We start from the raw sequence: 14,809 nt of genomic DNA, 5'->3' as shown, positions 1-14,809 counted from the left end.
AGAATGTTGTAAGAGCTGTAAGAGCCCCCAATAAAAGAATTAAAAAAAAAAAAAAAAGAAATTTAGCAGGCCTGTAGAATGTGCAACGTATTGGGTACTTAACACAAAATAATTCTAAGTTAGTTGAGACTTCTGGTACTAGGTTTGAGATAAGTATTTTTGCAAACACGATTTGCATATTAATAGCAAATTGTACCCAGCATTACTCTCCTTAAAAATGTCTGTTTTAAGTCACTGTTTTATTTAATGGCTCTCAAAAGGAGTAGGATGTTAACTGTAATCTGTCACAATAGAAGCTCTATAAGATAAACAAAATAAAATAAAATATCACAGAGCACTTGCTTGAAAAGCATTATCAGATGATAATTACAAATTGTTTTGAATAATGAGGTGCTTCACTTTTTTCGCTTTTGGAAATCATTAAATAGAGAAACAGGACTACAACCCCATGTACAACAGGATCAATTTGAGAGCAGAAAGGTCTTGGAAAGTAAAAACTGCCATTAATGGAAATTCAAAAGGCTAGTATACAAAGGCCTGATTTTAGTATAATATCAACTCCATTTTTCCTGACTCAAAGGCATTCGTAATATTCATAATTTTATTTCAGATCTTTGTTTTTCTAAAATAGGAATAAAATGACCAGTAAACACCATGTGTTTTTTTCTGAGTAGAAACAAAAGGCTAGTCATATAAGATGTATGGGACTGAGGTATAGTCAGGGGAGTACCTGGTTTTGAACCCACCCATTGTGCCTTGGAAGAAAGACCTGGTGACCTGCTTCTGTAAGTTCACAGTCTGTGAAACCTTGTCAAATCCTGAAACATATGACATTCCCATGAATGGAAATCAACCTGACGGCAACCAGTATTAATTTTTTGTTTAGATACAAAGTTGATTTCTCATCCTTGGAGTTAGTCACATTTGGGCCGGATACATCTTTGTTGTGGGGCTGTCATGTACATTGTAGAATGTTGAGCATCGTTCATGGCCTCTATTGACTAGATGTCAGAAGTTACTACAATTCCCCTTCTCCACTTGCTACTTATAACATCTAAAATTATTTTTAAACACTCTCACATGTCGCCTGTAGGATCAAATGAAAATCATCCTTTGTTGAAAATCAGTGATTTAAAGTTTCCTGTCACTTAAAAAAAGCAAAAACCTTAAAACCATAAGCTAAAAGATATTTAAGTGAAAACTTTAATTTCATCACAATGCTGGCTACCAATATATTGTGTAAGGGAATGCCTGTTTAAAACCTGCAACTACTTTGACCAAACAGTAACTCCTAGCTTCACATGGCAAACATGTAGCTAGTATTATTGAGCAGTAGAATTTTTATTTCATTTAGATTTAACTAAATAGCATACAAATTGAGATGTGCTATACTTTCAAAATATTCACTTTTCAAAGATTTAATGTGAATTTAAAATGTAAACTATCTTATCAATAGTTTTACACTTATATATGCTAAAATAATATATTGAGTTAAATGAAACACACTATTAAAAACATGTCAATTGTTTCTGTTTTGTTTTTTCTTAACATGGTTCTTAGAAAATGTGAAGTTATCTATTTGGCTCCTTTTATAATTTTATTGGGCAGCAGATCTAAAGTGTCTAATCATCTGTCCAAATAGCTACTTGCTACATAATTGTATAACAACAAAAGTTATGATGAATTCAGTGAATCATCTGAATTTAACTAATTTAAAATTTTTATTAAAATTTATGCCTAACTAAATTACATCAGCATACAACAAGTATAATTTAGTGAAGATGAAGATTTTTATACTCCCTGAAATATGTGTGGCTCATGGTTTGAGAGAAATAGTCCAGAATTCATACTATAATTTGGGGCTAGAACGTAATACAAAAGGTGAAAGCTATTACTTCTTAAAACCATCTTTCAGGCAATTACATTTATGGTTAGATCGGAATGTATTCATCTTTCCCTCTGCCGAAGGAATACCACTGTCTTCGTTTCACCCAACTTCTCCCTTAAAAAACAATAGTAAGTAGCAAGCTCTTTCTACAGTTTCAGACATTACTTTTATAGCACAAGAATGACTCATCAATGATCAAGCTTAGTGCTATTTGCACTAACATAGTGTTAGACACTTCTAAAACTATATTAAAATTAAAAAAATAAACAAAACTTCAACTTGACACTATCAATTTATTCTACCTCTTTTATCAAATGGGATAAGTCAAATTTTACTGTGGCAGATAAAAAATCCTTGGAGTCCTAGCTCTATTTCTCCTTAATATTGTTAGCAGAAAAACACTACTAAGCATTTTGCATGAACAAGTAGTAATATGCTCAAAGGCAATAAATCAAGTATAAACAAGCAAACAAACAAACACAACTGATTGCCATCTCGTTGTTTCCAACTCACAGATCCCTATAGGACTGCTTCTGTGGATTTCAAACAGTAGAAAGCCTTGTCCTTTTCCCACAGAGCAACTGGTGGTTTAGAACTGCCAACCTTGTCATTACTGCACTAGTCATTACAACTTGCAACCATTATGCCACCAGGGCTCCTGTGAAATCACATTGGAATAAATAGGTTTTCACATTTTGTTTGTTTGTTTAAACATAAAAAGGTTTATAAACCCGAGTTTAAAATATTTGCAGAGAATAAAAATCTGTACAGATGCTTACTTAAGAATTTAAAAAGGAAGTTTCACTTTCAAATTATATCAACAGTATTGTGAATCTTTTTTGTGTGTGAATCTTATTAAATGTGTAAATATGAGGGTAATAAAGTATTGTACCTAGAGTTCCCATTCATATATGCATGAGCTTATTTCGAACAAAATGTGTTTACAACATGTTTCTTTAATCACTAGGTGGCTGCAGACAAGTTCTACTTGTCTTAATCTCCTTGGGGTACCTTCAAAAAAAAAAGATGCAGTCAACACAGTGGCTTCTGAGAGAATTTGCTGGTCAGTTAAATTCGGGAGAGTTAAATCCAAGGTATCTCACCAGGTTTTAGCAGTTTCATTTTGGGGGAACTCCAAAAGGGAAATCACTATAGAGTTTTCTCAAAGGACACAGAATGATCACAAGCGTTTATTTGTAAAAATCTGTTAGAAAATTGAAAATTTGATCAAAGGTAACAAAGGCTGTCGTACAATAATTTCATTAGGAAACCTTGTCCCATCCACTCTACAACCCTCTAGCCGTTTTAGACTTCTGTGTTCCCCAAAATTCAACATTTAAAAGGAACACATGACTTGAGTCCCTCACAGACATCCAAATTCCCATTTTTATGTGGGGTGAATCAAGGAACACAGAAGCATTTGGGGAAGTAATAGAGAGATTGAAACATCACCTTCAAAAGTGTATAGACCTAGGAAGAGGATGTGTTGAGAAATGATAATTTGACATTTTGTTAATTTTTTAAAGGTTTTTATGCTTTTGTAGCAATATTTTTGGACTTATATATATATATATATATATATATATATATCATGGTTATATAATCTAAAAATATGATGTCATCAGTTTCCCATTCTCATTCTGTTTGCTGACTTTGCAAGCAACACATATTTCTTGTTTTTCTTTAAGGTGTGTACTTTTACTGAACTGGTCAAGTCTGTGTACAGGTCTTTTTTTTTATAATTAGTTTTTTATCTTGATCCAGTGTTACGATGCAATGTTCAGGTTATTTGTATTTAATGTACTTATTACTGTGCTGTGTTTGAGTTCATCATATTGCTGTTTGTTATTATTTTTCTAATCTTTTTTATAAATCATTTTATTGGGGGTTCGTACAACTCTTATCACAATCCATACATCCATCCATTGTACGTCAAGCATATCTGTAAATTTGTTGCCCTCATCATTCTCAAAACATTTGCCTTCAACTTGAGGCCTTTTTTCTTTGAGGCCTTTTTAAGTTTAGATGAATGTCATACACATTTTTATATAAGTTATGAATTATGACTTAACTAAATTATAGATAGATTGTGTTTGTTTAAATTATTAAATTCCCTCTTAGAGAAGAAAAAGAGGAAGAAGAAATTTTAGAAGATGAGTGATCTGTAGGATCAGAGGAAGCGGAACCCTAGGCCATGCTGGGGACCTTGTTCAAATTAAGAGCTTTAGAGAATGTCTGATACAGAGGGAAAAAATTACTCATCTTCCGAATTTAACCCAAGAGTATAATTGCAAAAGAAAGAATATCGTCTATGAAAGGACCTGTGGTAGTTAGGGATTATGTCAACAGGATCTTCCTGGGTAGGGGTGGAGTCAAACTGTCAATGAAGATGTAGCCTGATGACACTTCCTTGAGGTCGTAAGCCTTTGGAGTAAGAGTGGGACACACTGGGAACTGTTCTTTTTCTCTGCCTGCTAGAGCCATGTGTCTGCCTTCAAGGGTGGCCCCATGTGGACCACCAGATTTAGAGTTGTTGGCACCTTGCCATGCTTTCACTGACTCTATAGCCATGCAACTCTGTATCCAGAGACTGTGGTTTTCCTGTTTTCCCGTCACCATTCTGTTTTACCAGCATGTGGCTAGGTGAGTCTAATGGACTTACAGACTTGAGTTGGACTGGGATTGGATGCCTATTTCTATATACTAACTTCTTGATATAAAGATCTTTCTTATACATAAATGAGTGCCAGTGAATTTGTTTCTCTAGACCTGACCTGACACAGGACCCCAATTTAAAATGTGTGAGTATAGAATTAAGGTTAAAGAATTCTGAAATAATTTCTATGACTTTCTGGAAAAGAGAGAATGAGGTAGAGTAGACATTAATCAATATTTAAGTTTAAATAGCAATTTTCTAAAAATTAAAAATATTTTTTCAACATCTAGGTGGCTCTTCTATTTGGATACATTTTCTTCCACAGAGTTATATTAAGCAGTGAAATAAATTATTTCGTACCTGGAAGGAGCTGTTGGATAAATAATTTTTATGTGTTGGAATGTTAAATCTTGTGCTAAAACTTGCTTGATCCACTTTCTCAGTCCTTGTCCACAGTCACCTGGTGAATTACAAATTCCAGATTAAGAAAAATATTTTGACAATACAGCACACTCTAAAAGCAGAAAAGTGCTTTGTGTCATACAGAATCTGGGCCAACAGGTAAAAAATATATATCATATAAAACCAACTGTACAAAATTAATTTATTAATATAAGTAACTAGACATTATTAGGCAGTAGTTAATTTTATTTATTTACCTCGTTTCACCAGTGCTCATTTTGAAAAACATGTTTAAGCTTGGATCTTAAGTTTCCTCATTTACATAATGGGTATAATAAATATAATAAATAAACTAAAATTAATAGTTATTTTTTTTCTTAAAAAACAAAACAAAAACCATCTGTCTTGAAAGAAGTACCGCTAAATCTGTCTTAGAAGTACAGCCACAATGCTCCTTAGGAAAAAGGATGGTGAGACTTTTTCTCACATCATTTATTTGCACGTGTTGTCAGAACAAACCGGTCCCTGAAGAAGGACATCATATTTGGTAAAGGGGCAGCTAAGGAGAAGGTCACCTTCAAGGAGATGGACTGACACCATGGCAGCCACATGGGCTCACTCACAGGGACAAGTGTGAGGATGGGGCAAGACTGGGAGGTGCTTCATTCTGCTGTCCCTAGTTCTCTATGAAAATGAGGGCTCCGAACCAAAACATCAAAAGAATCTTCTTCTTTAAAAGAGTCTATATAGGATTTGAAACATTGCCATTTCTTATCTTACTCTTAAAAATAATAAATCCCTAGAGTAACTTAAAGTTTGATTAACAAGCTAAGGGAGTTTCTAAAATAATTTACTTGGCTAAAACACTAACAGTATTTCAAAACAGGGATTCACAATAATTTTTAACTACCCCTCCCCCCCAAATCCTAATTTTATTTTGATAACAGGATTACATTTCCTAAAATAATGACTATATACGCCAAAGTTGCAAAATAAATATCTATAATTCATAAAGTAATGCTCTATATTTTCATAAAGGAAGGAAGGAAATCTAAGATCCGTTTAATGAGTGGAAGAAAAGTTAAAAGCAGAAACTTAAATGTTTTAATCAAGGAATTCCTAAAGACCATCAATCCAAAAAGTAGTTACCAAATAATGTGGGGGATGGGAGTAGGCAAGTTATAGAGAGAAAGAGACATTAACCAAATAGTCACAAAATAAATGTGATGGATAAATTCGGTCACTGCCAAATGACCCACGGTGTTGCAAGGGTTTTGTTGTTTTATTTTGTTTTTAGGAAATAGAATTTGGCAAAAACTAAACAAAACAAAAACAGTTATGAAGGGTTAGTGGTGAAAGAGAGGTTTCAAGGATGAGCACTACGTTTACAGCCAGAGCGACTAGGTGAACAAACGTACCAAACAAGGACACTGAGAGAGGAAGCACCCAGTCAACAGATTTGCACATGTGGGGCAGGGTGGGGAACAACCAGTCCCAGAGCCCTCTAAGGCCTTAGGTATCATCAATACCAGCTAACATGGCACAAGTCACGAAAAAGAAGCAGTTTCAGCCATCTGTTACAGGTTGTTTGACCAGAATGGCCCAAGAATGATGTTATATATATACAAATGGCCCTTGGCAGATAAAATGCTGCCCACCACCCCTAATGTAGAACATACAAGGGATGCTACCAGAGGGTGGGCAGAGCACAGCTAGTTGTGGTGCAGTGAACTACTTGATAGGGCTTTTTGCCCCCACCATATGGGAGTCTTTTCCACCTGCCACCGAATGACTAGATGGGTCATTACAATAAGGTAGATGGAAAGCTAATAAGATAGATCAGTTGGCCATTCTGCTGGGTTTGAAATGAGTGCTCACCAAAGGGGAAAGGGAGGATCTAACTACCATCAAGGAAGATGAGCTAGGAGTGGAATACAACTTTGGACCCCAAATCCCTGAACAATGAACAATCCTCCCTCTAGGAGACAGAGCTGAGACACCAGCGCCAGTCGCCGAAGAAACTGCAGCACCAAGAAAATGAGACACAGCAGGGAGCTTTCGTCCATGGAGTGAAAAAGCTAAATGTCTTCCGGCCGGAGGCTCCATTGTGAAGTGGGTTTCTTGCAAGTACTGAATAGTGTGAGCTGGGTTTGATGATCCACAGTGGAGTCAAGTGCCTTTGGATTGAGTCTTGTGATGGAATAGCGTGCCCTGTGGGCATTTATCAGTAGTGCTAAAGAAGTTTTGTGATGTTGGGCAAGCAGGGCAAAGGTCAAGGGTGCAGAAAGATCAAAGATCAGTGAGAGGCATACCTACAGGAATAGCTAAGAGGTGATTGGATACTGAGCATTTTGATCCTGAATTGTAACGTGATGTTGAATTCTCTTTCCCCCTTATGAAGTCAGGGGTCACATGCCATCCCCTCACCATTTTTACAGTTGGTGCTACCTGTAGGATTCAATGCAAAGGCTCCAGCTTCATGAAAACATGGAGGTATGCAATAGAAAGAATGAAGAGGCCTGAGAAGTGAAACTTTTGATGCTTCGATAATTACTTTGGTTTGTATTACCTATAATGCCTAAAAGGAAAAGGAGAGATGTTAGGCTACTGCTCAGGGGAGAAAAACAACTTCTGAAGTGGGCTGAGATAAAAGCATGGCTGGTTAAAGCTGCCTAATAGAGGCCAGGTCTGTCGGAACCATGTTGCCCGAAGCCCAAGGCCATACGCCTACGAATAAAGGACAGTCCAAAGATGAAGAGAAGATCAACTCAAGGGTTTTAAAAAGGGTCACGTGTTTCTGTACTAAAAGAATGCTTCTCTTAACGTAGTGTAAAATAGGCCAGTATATGTGACAGAAAAGAATTCTGGGTATTATAATTAGAGAACTGCAAACCCACTTCTAGCCTGTACTTGATTGGACATGCTGAAAAGGGAGTGAGAATTTTGCCAGAAGAAATAGGCCTTTTAAGTCTATGTAGAGTTTGGGGGCTGAAGTAGAAACCTAAGCTCGACCTAGAATGCCAGTCAGAAAATTTCCAATTGAAAGACATTCAAACGCTCCTAGAACTGCTGAGAAAACAGATTTGCTTTTTTCAGGAAAGATTTAAAAATAAAAAGACTTGATTTTTCAGTGTTGGGCAAGTAGTTAACCATTGGATATATCAAGGTTGGAAAAATTCTGTGCCTATTACAGAAAACTCCCTTGTAGAATGGAAAGCTAAAGCAAGCCAACAAGCAGACAACCTGGCATGCTCACTTGTGCTTACAACCTGGGTCCACTTAATGTGTGTAAGCGAGCAAGACACAGCAATAGGAGATAGGCTGAACTTGGACATGGTTCGTGGGCACCTGTTGTTACAATTTTACGGCTTGTTCTGGAGTGAACTGGACTTTGTGTCTGGGTACAGATGCTCTGAGTTCCATTTGGAATGGCAGATTCTTAAAATCAGGAACATGCTGATTTTGAGTATTGGGTTGATCGAGATGGACAATTCAGAAACTGGTTATCTAAAATGGGGGAAGATAAAAACAAACGGTTAATCCCCATGCTCACGCTTACAGTAAAATGATTTGAGAGGTGCACAAAGGGGAATCCCCACTAGATTTCTCTTTTCTTGATGGGTCTGGGGAAGAGTGGGAGAAGATGCTGAAAGAAATATGTGATTCAGTGGTATGATTAAAAAACTAATTGTAGAAGATGCAACTGAAATAGTGGGGGCTAATACACCATTTATTAAAGGGATGAGTACAATAGCCTGCAGGTGGCCTGTGGTACAGTGAATTAATAAGACTCTTCTAGGATAGTTTTTAAAACTCCCATCAAATGACTGGGTAGAAGCATGCAAATGATGTGCATAGAAATTGAACAAGAGGATTGATCAGCTTGTCATTCTGCTAAGTTTAAGATGAGCCAACCAGAGGTGGGAAAGGGGTTCACTACCATCAAGAAAGAAGATCCAGGAGTGGAGTATGATTATTTGGATCCTGAGATCCTGTAAACAGGAACTTTCTCGATCCAGGAGACAGATTGCTGTGACGCCAAGGAAGGTCTTTCTGCAGTGGCAGAGAAGTGGCTATAATAGCAGCAGAACTCAGAGCTGGGTTCCCAGCCCACAGAGTGAGAAAGCTGAGTGTCTTCAGGCATGAGGTTCACTTGTGGCCTGGGTTGCCTCCAGCACTTAAACAGAGGGCGCCAGGTTTGCTGGTCCTGGGAGCTAGAGCCCGGTGCTAGGGGGCTGAGGCTTATAGTAAAGTGGAGCACCCTTTAGCAGCACAAATGGCACTTTTTAACATTGCCTTTGCTGGGCAGAGGTACAGGGTCCGTAGAGCTGAGAGGCAGAGGACCAAAGAGACATCTAGGTGCCGGCAGGATGGGAAGGGGCGGATTCTGACCCAAGAACTATATCCAGAGCATATTTGATCCTGAATCGTACCATGTTAATGTGTCTATTAACCACACAATCATGAGTATTTTCTGTGCACTCTGTGTGGTTATCCTAAAGAAGTATTAAGCCCAGTGAAAAATCAGAGTGCCATGGGAAGGGTGGATGGTTTCAGAATGGATCAAAAGAAAGGTTGGAGGATGGAGGCATGTCTGACCTTCACCTCATAGCATCAGCTTTGGGTGGATGTCAAGTTCAATTCTCCCTTTCCCTTGTGAAGTCAAAGGTCAGATGCTGTCCCCCATACCATTCTTAAGCCAGCCAAAAGAAAAGTTCAACCACATGCCTTAGGGGCTATAAGCTAAGAATAGATTTTATTTTTTAAAAGGGTTCTTTGAAAAAAACGGAAAAAATGAGGGGAGGGGAAATGAAGGAAAAGTGGAGGGGCGTGAACGGAAGGGATGGGAAAATAAGTGAGGGAGGGAAAAGAAAACTACAGCAGAGAATGATTCACCAGGCTGCAGATTACTTCCTACCCCTCATGTAGTTTGACAACCCTTGTCCTGTCCTACCTGGCTCCCAGTACCCTCTACCACCCTGTCTCATTCTGCGGACACTAACCTTAAAGCCAGTCCATAACTCATCATGGAAAGTTAACTTAAGGCCTTTGTTTTGGCTTTCCTTTTGCCTAGAAGTGAATCTAATATGCACTTGATTCAATCACTGATACATTCTTACAGTTCATCTTCACAGTAAGGGTCACCACAACCACTTTACCTAAAATTGTAATCCCCCATCCATACCAAACGCTGCATTATATTAGGTCAATCTGCTGCACAGGACCTCTTTAGAGTACTGGAAAGCAAGGATGTTACTTTGAGGACTAAATCATGCTATTTTCCATTGCCTCACATGCATGCAAAAGCTGGACACTGAAGAAGGAAGACCAAAGAAGAACGGATGCATTTGAATTTTGGTGCTGGAGAAGAATATTGGAAGTACCAAAGACTGCTAAAAGGAAAAATCGATCGGTTTTGGAAGAAGTACAGCCAGAAAGCTCCTTAGAGACAAGGATGCCCAGAATTCCAGCTTACATACATTGGGCATATTGTCAGGAGACACCAGTCCCTGAAGGACATCATGCTCGGTAATGAGGAAGGGCAGCAAAAGAGAGGAAGGCTCTCAACAAAAAACAATGACACAGAGGCTGACTCAGTGGGCTCAGGGGGGGAGACGACTGTGAGGATGGCTCAGGACTGTGAAACATTCTGTTCTTTTGAGTCAGTAGCGACTCCATGGTACCACCACCAGCAACCACAAGAACACCATCAAACTGACCCTCTCAGTCATACTGCCCCTACAGAGCAGAGCAGAGGGGCTCCATGGGCTTCTGAGGCTGTACATTTTCATGGAATACAATTGCTCTCTCTTTCTCCCATGGAGTACTTGATGGGGTTGAACTGCCTAACTTTGGTTAGCACTTCTAATGCTTTACTCACTGTAGCACCAGCCCCCAGACAGCTGAATGTTTGCAAGCATCTCTTTCTTTAAGAGCATAGCTTTCATTTTGTTCATCATTATTTCTTCAGAGCATAGTAGAGTGTCTAGTGTACAGTGGCTACTTAGTAGTTATCTTGTAAAAGAATTAATAAATGAATGCCTATCAGGCAGTTGGGGAAACCTGTCTAGAACACAAAGATCTAAACTAAAGATACACACAGGTGTCTTCTTATGGGTTTAAACACAGCCTGTAAGCATCTATAGGGTTTAACCAAGGGAGAAAAAATATAGAGTATTAAGAGGGCTTAGGACCAAAGTTTGAAGAAATCCATCATTAATGGCCAGGTAGAGGATGATGAGGAGCACTGGTGGGCTCACTGCTAACCACAAGGACATGAGTTTAAAACCACCAGCTACTCCTCAGGAGAAAGATAGGGCTCTCTGCTCCCATAGAATTAGTCCTGGAAGCTCACTGGGGCAGCTCTACCCTGTCCTACAGGGTCACTATGAGTCGGCATCCACTCAATTCTGCGGCTTGAGAGAATGTGTGCACCCACGGGAGAAGGAACAAAGAGATGAGAAGGGAAGCAGGGCAGTATGAGGAAAATGGCGAGTCTTCTGAGAAGTCAAATGAGAAGACTGGAAAACGTCCATTACAGGAGTGACACAGAAATTGCTAGTGGCTTTAGCAATGGTTACCTCAGACAGCATGCTGAGACTAACCATATGCTAAGGAGTATACAAAACATAGCGCAGAACGCCATCAAAACATGCATGGTCTGGGCCTCCATGAACAGGATAGAGTAGGATACGAGCATTAAGTCATTACGAGTATGATTAACACTATAACCCATAGGACCCCAAGGAAGCATGTAACAGTCAAGTAATTTAACGTAGGAGGGTAAACAGGAGCCCCCTTGGTGTAGTGGTTTACCCATTGGGCAACTGATTACAAGGTTAGCAGTTCAAAACCACTAGCTGCTCCTTGGGAGAAAGATGAGGGTTTCTATTCCTGTAAAGAGTTATTGTCTCAGAAACCCATAGGAGCAGTTCTAAACTGCCCTGTAAGGTTGCCATGAATAGAACTGACTCAATGGCAGTGAGTTTGTTTTCTTTGAGCTAATAAAACAACAATGTATTATTTACCTCCTAAAAGTGTGTGTGTGTGTGTGTGTGTGTGTGTGTGTGTACTGTATTTTAGTGGCAGTCCAGGCTCAAATTAAGTTGGCTTAAGTTTATAATTCATGTCCACAAATAAAGTCTAACGTAAAATCACTAACATCAAACCTGAGTGATAAAGCCCAACTTCCAAGAGTACAGATTTCCAAATTTATTTGCTGACTGCTTCCTTTTCAGGAAGAGAAAAAGCTTTATCCCACCTCACCCTCAGCATCCAGCAATGAAAACCTTTGCACTACAGCCCATAACTCAGGAAGAAGTTTAGGTATCTGCTTTTGCAGCTCTCCTTGGATTGTTCCAGTGCCTCTAGTGGGGTGGCACTGCCCACTTTGGGAAACACAGCAATAGAATACTGAATATTTTAACAGAGATTAAATAGGAAAAGCATTATACCTAAATACTTGGCAAAATTCTTTAAATTCTTCCTTCAAAGTACAAGTGGAATTATGTGTACCTGCACAAGCGTGCACACATGCACATACATACATACATTCACACACTATATAAATATGGGCTTCAAAGACACACAATTACAAGTTTTCAAAAGTCAAGAATTTGTTTCACATGGAAAACAGAGATAGTTACTTTCAGCAGTGACAGTTTTGTAAAAAGTAAAAATCTAAGAATTCTTTCAAAAGATACTATAAATTCATGCTTTTATGAGGAAACAAACCAGGAGCTCTTGAGTTGGATCTGATTCACATTACCCATGTTTCAGATAGAACTTTAATCTGTGATTTCAATGGCTTTGACCTGTAGGAACATGATTGCCAAGCCTTTCTTTGGAGGCTCCTCTGGGTGAATTCAAACCACCAAACTTTCCAACTGTAGCCAAATGTTGAACTGTGCCTCCCAGGGGGAAGGAGAATGGTATTTGGGAACTTCTAGGGGCTGATAAATTTAAAATCTAGAAAGTTTGAAAACTGAATAGTACTATATAGGCTCATGGTTGTATGTAAACCCACCCTTCATATTGGACTGCCCACCTTCTAAACATATTTCCCCCAAGTCCTGCTTTTTATCTGTTTATCCTTCTTTCCTAGTAAGTTCTAGTTCATTCAGGCTTTTTTCATGTAATCCCTCTGGGGCAGCTAAACCTGGGTTCAAATCCCAATTCTACTATCACTCACATTCACCACCAAGATCTTGGGCGACCCAGTCAGTTCATGTGCACTGCCCTTGCACTGCGAGTGGAATAACACACCTCAGAATGGCCTCTTTCCAGGTGTCTTTCCAATCGTCTTGAAGCCTACACAGCCCTCAATTCAGACCACGTTCCCCACAAACCGAGAAGCCCCTCATCTTCCAAATGCCCTAATCAACCCTAACCTCAGATTTTTATTTTTACAATTCATTTGGCAGTAATTTATGTACCATCTTGTGATCTCCCATCCACTGCTGACTCAAGCTACTAATTGACTTGTTTTTGTTTTCAACTTTAGGTAGGCCCTCTGAGGACACTGGCTGCATCCCATTCCTCCACCACACATTTCTCAAGAACTGTCCCTGAAATAAGAACTAGGGATGAAGAGATTAGGAGCTCCAGGCCACAGGAGGGGTGGGGGTGGGGGTGGGGGATGGGGTCAGATACACCTATTGGAGGAAAAATGTCTATTGGAATTAAGTGCACATGAAGACAGCCAGGCAGTGGAAGCACAACTTGCCGCTGTGAAATGTCATGTGCGTGCGGGACTACTGGTGCAGAGGTTGGCGGTTTGAACCTACCCAGTCACTTAGAAGGCCTGCTGCTCTGCTTCCGAAAACCCCATGGAGCAGTTCTGCTGGGCCTACCTGGGGTCTCCATGAGGCGAAATCAACTAACTCCAAGGCAACCACAAGAACTTGAAGGCTTAATCACAAAGGGGCCAGGAGGCCGGGAAACAAGAAGAAAGGGACCAGACTCTCACTCCAGCCCTGAAGCAGTGCTTCTGAAAAAACGGAGACGTTTCTGTGTCTTTCAATGGCCTACATTAGTCAAGGCTTCCGGAGCAAAAAAAAACAACAATGGCAAATACCAGGAAACAAAGAAACCACTCACTAGTAACTGAGGCTGCAAAGCACTGGATGATTTATTTGCTTCTAGCTGACTTACCTTACTAGCATGCCCTGTTTAAATGTAGGGGAGACAGAAGGGGGTGGTAAAGGTTGCATGGCGGAGAGAGCGGGCAGGGCAGGGGCCTGAAGCCAACACGGATAGAGGCCCGGTGGCAGGAACACAGAAAGGACAAGGAGGCGGCTGGGGAAGAACCCCAGCTCCTGTGTGCCAGGCCACAGGGCTGGAGGGGACTAAGAGCCTCTTCCCCGGGGCAGCCTGCAGGGATGGGAAGGACTGCATTTCCCCAGCCGCAGGAAACCAGGACGTAAACCTGCCATCCACCTGAACCGTGCAGGAAGATCAGAGAGGCGCTGTGCCTCCCAGTCGGCAGCACCATATTCCTCTGCAAGCGAAGCGAACCGGACGCCATCACTGCTGCCACCTCCGGGTTTCACAGGTTCCGCTTCTCCGCCGCCGGCTCGCGGACCTGCGCACGCAGCACGCCGAAGCCGCGCGGGAGCGCGCTTGGGAGCGCGCATGCGTGGCCCTGCCAGCGCAGTCTGGCTCAAGCCGCCTTAAGTAACTTGGGTTTAAATCTTGGTTGTCATTTTACTAAGGCTTTGTTTTTACTGAAACCCAACAGGTATAACTCTCGTAGTTAATATGTCTATATTCCAGACATTTATTGTGGGATTTTAAACTGTAATAATAAAATCCGAGATTACCTATTTAGTGTTAATATCATTATTTTTACATTCCGAATTGAG

At 40.0% G+C, this 14,809-nt stretch overlaps 1 protein-coding gene across 1 annotated transcript in view; it reads right to left on the bottom strand.

The window, feature by feature from the left end:
- Nucleotides 1-14,491, bottom strand: part of LYPLAL1 (lysophospholipase like 1) — a 36,622-nt gene extending 22,131 nt beyond the window's left edge. Inside the window, exons 1-2 of the mRNA XM_004700150.4 lie at nucleotides 14,385-14,491; nucleotides 4,905-5,004 (exon numbers count right to left, since the gene is read on the bottom strand). Coding sequence (XP_004700207.1) covers nucleotides 4,905-5,004; nucleotides 14,385-14,472 — 188 coding nt within the window. The 5' untranslated portion in view covers nucleotides 14,473-14,491. The remainder of the gene's footprint in view (nucleotides 1-4,904; nucleotides 5,005-14,384) is intronic.
- Between the last annotated feature and the right edge of the window lie 318 nt (nucleotides 14,492-14,809).

This window comes from Echinops telfairi, unplaced genomic scaffold, assembly GCF_000313985.2.
Source record: "Echinops telfairi isolate 266 unplaced genomic scaffold, ASM31398v2 ScPeMD7_7424;HRSCAF=8462, whole genome shotgun sequence".
NCBI classification, from domain to species: Eukaryota; Metazoa; Chordata; class Mammalia; order Afrosoricida; family Tenrecidae; genus Echinops; species Echinops telfairi.
The sequence above is the reverse complement of the archived record's forward strand: the minus strand, read 5'-3'. Positions and strand labels throughout refer to the sequence as shown.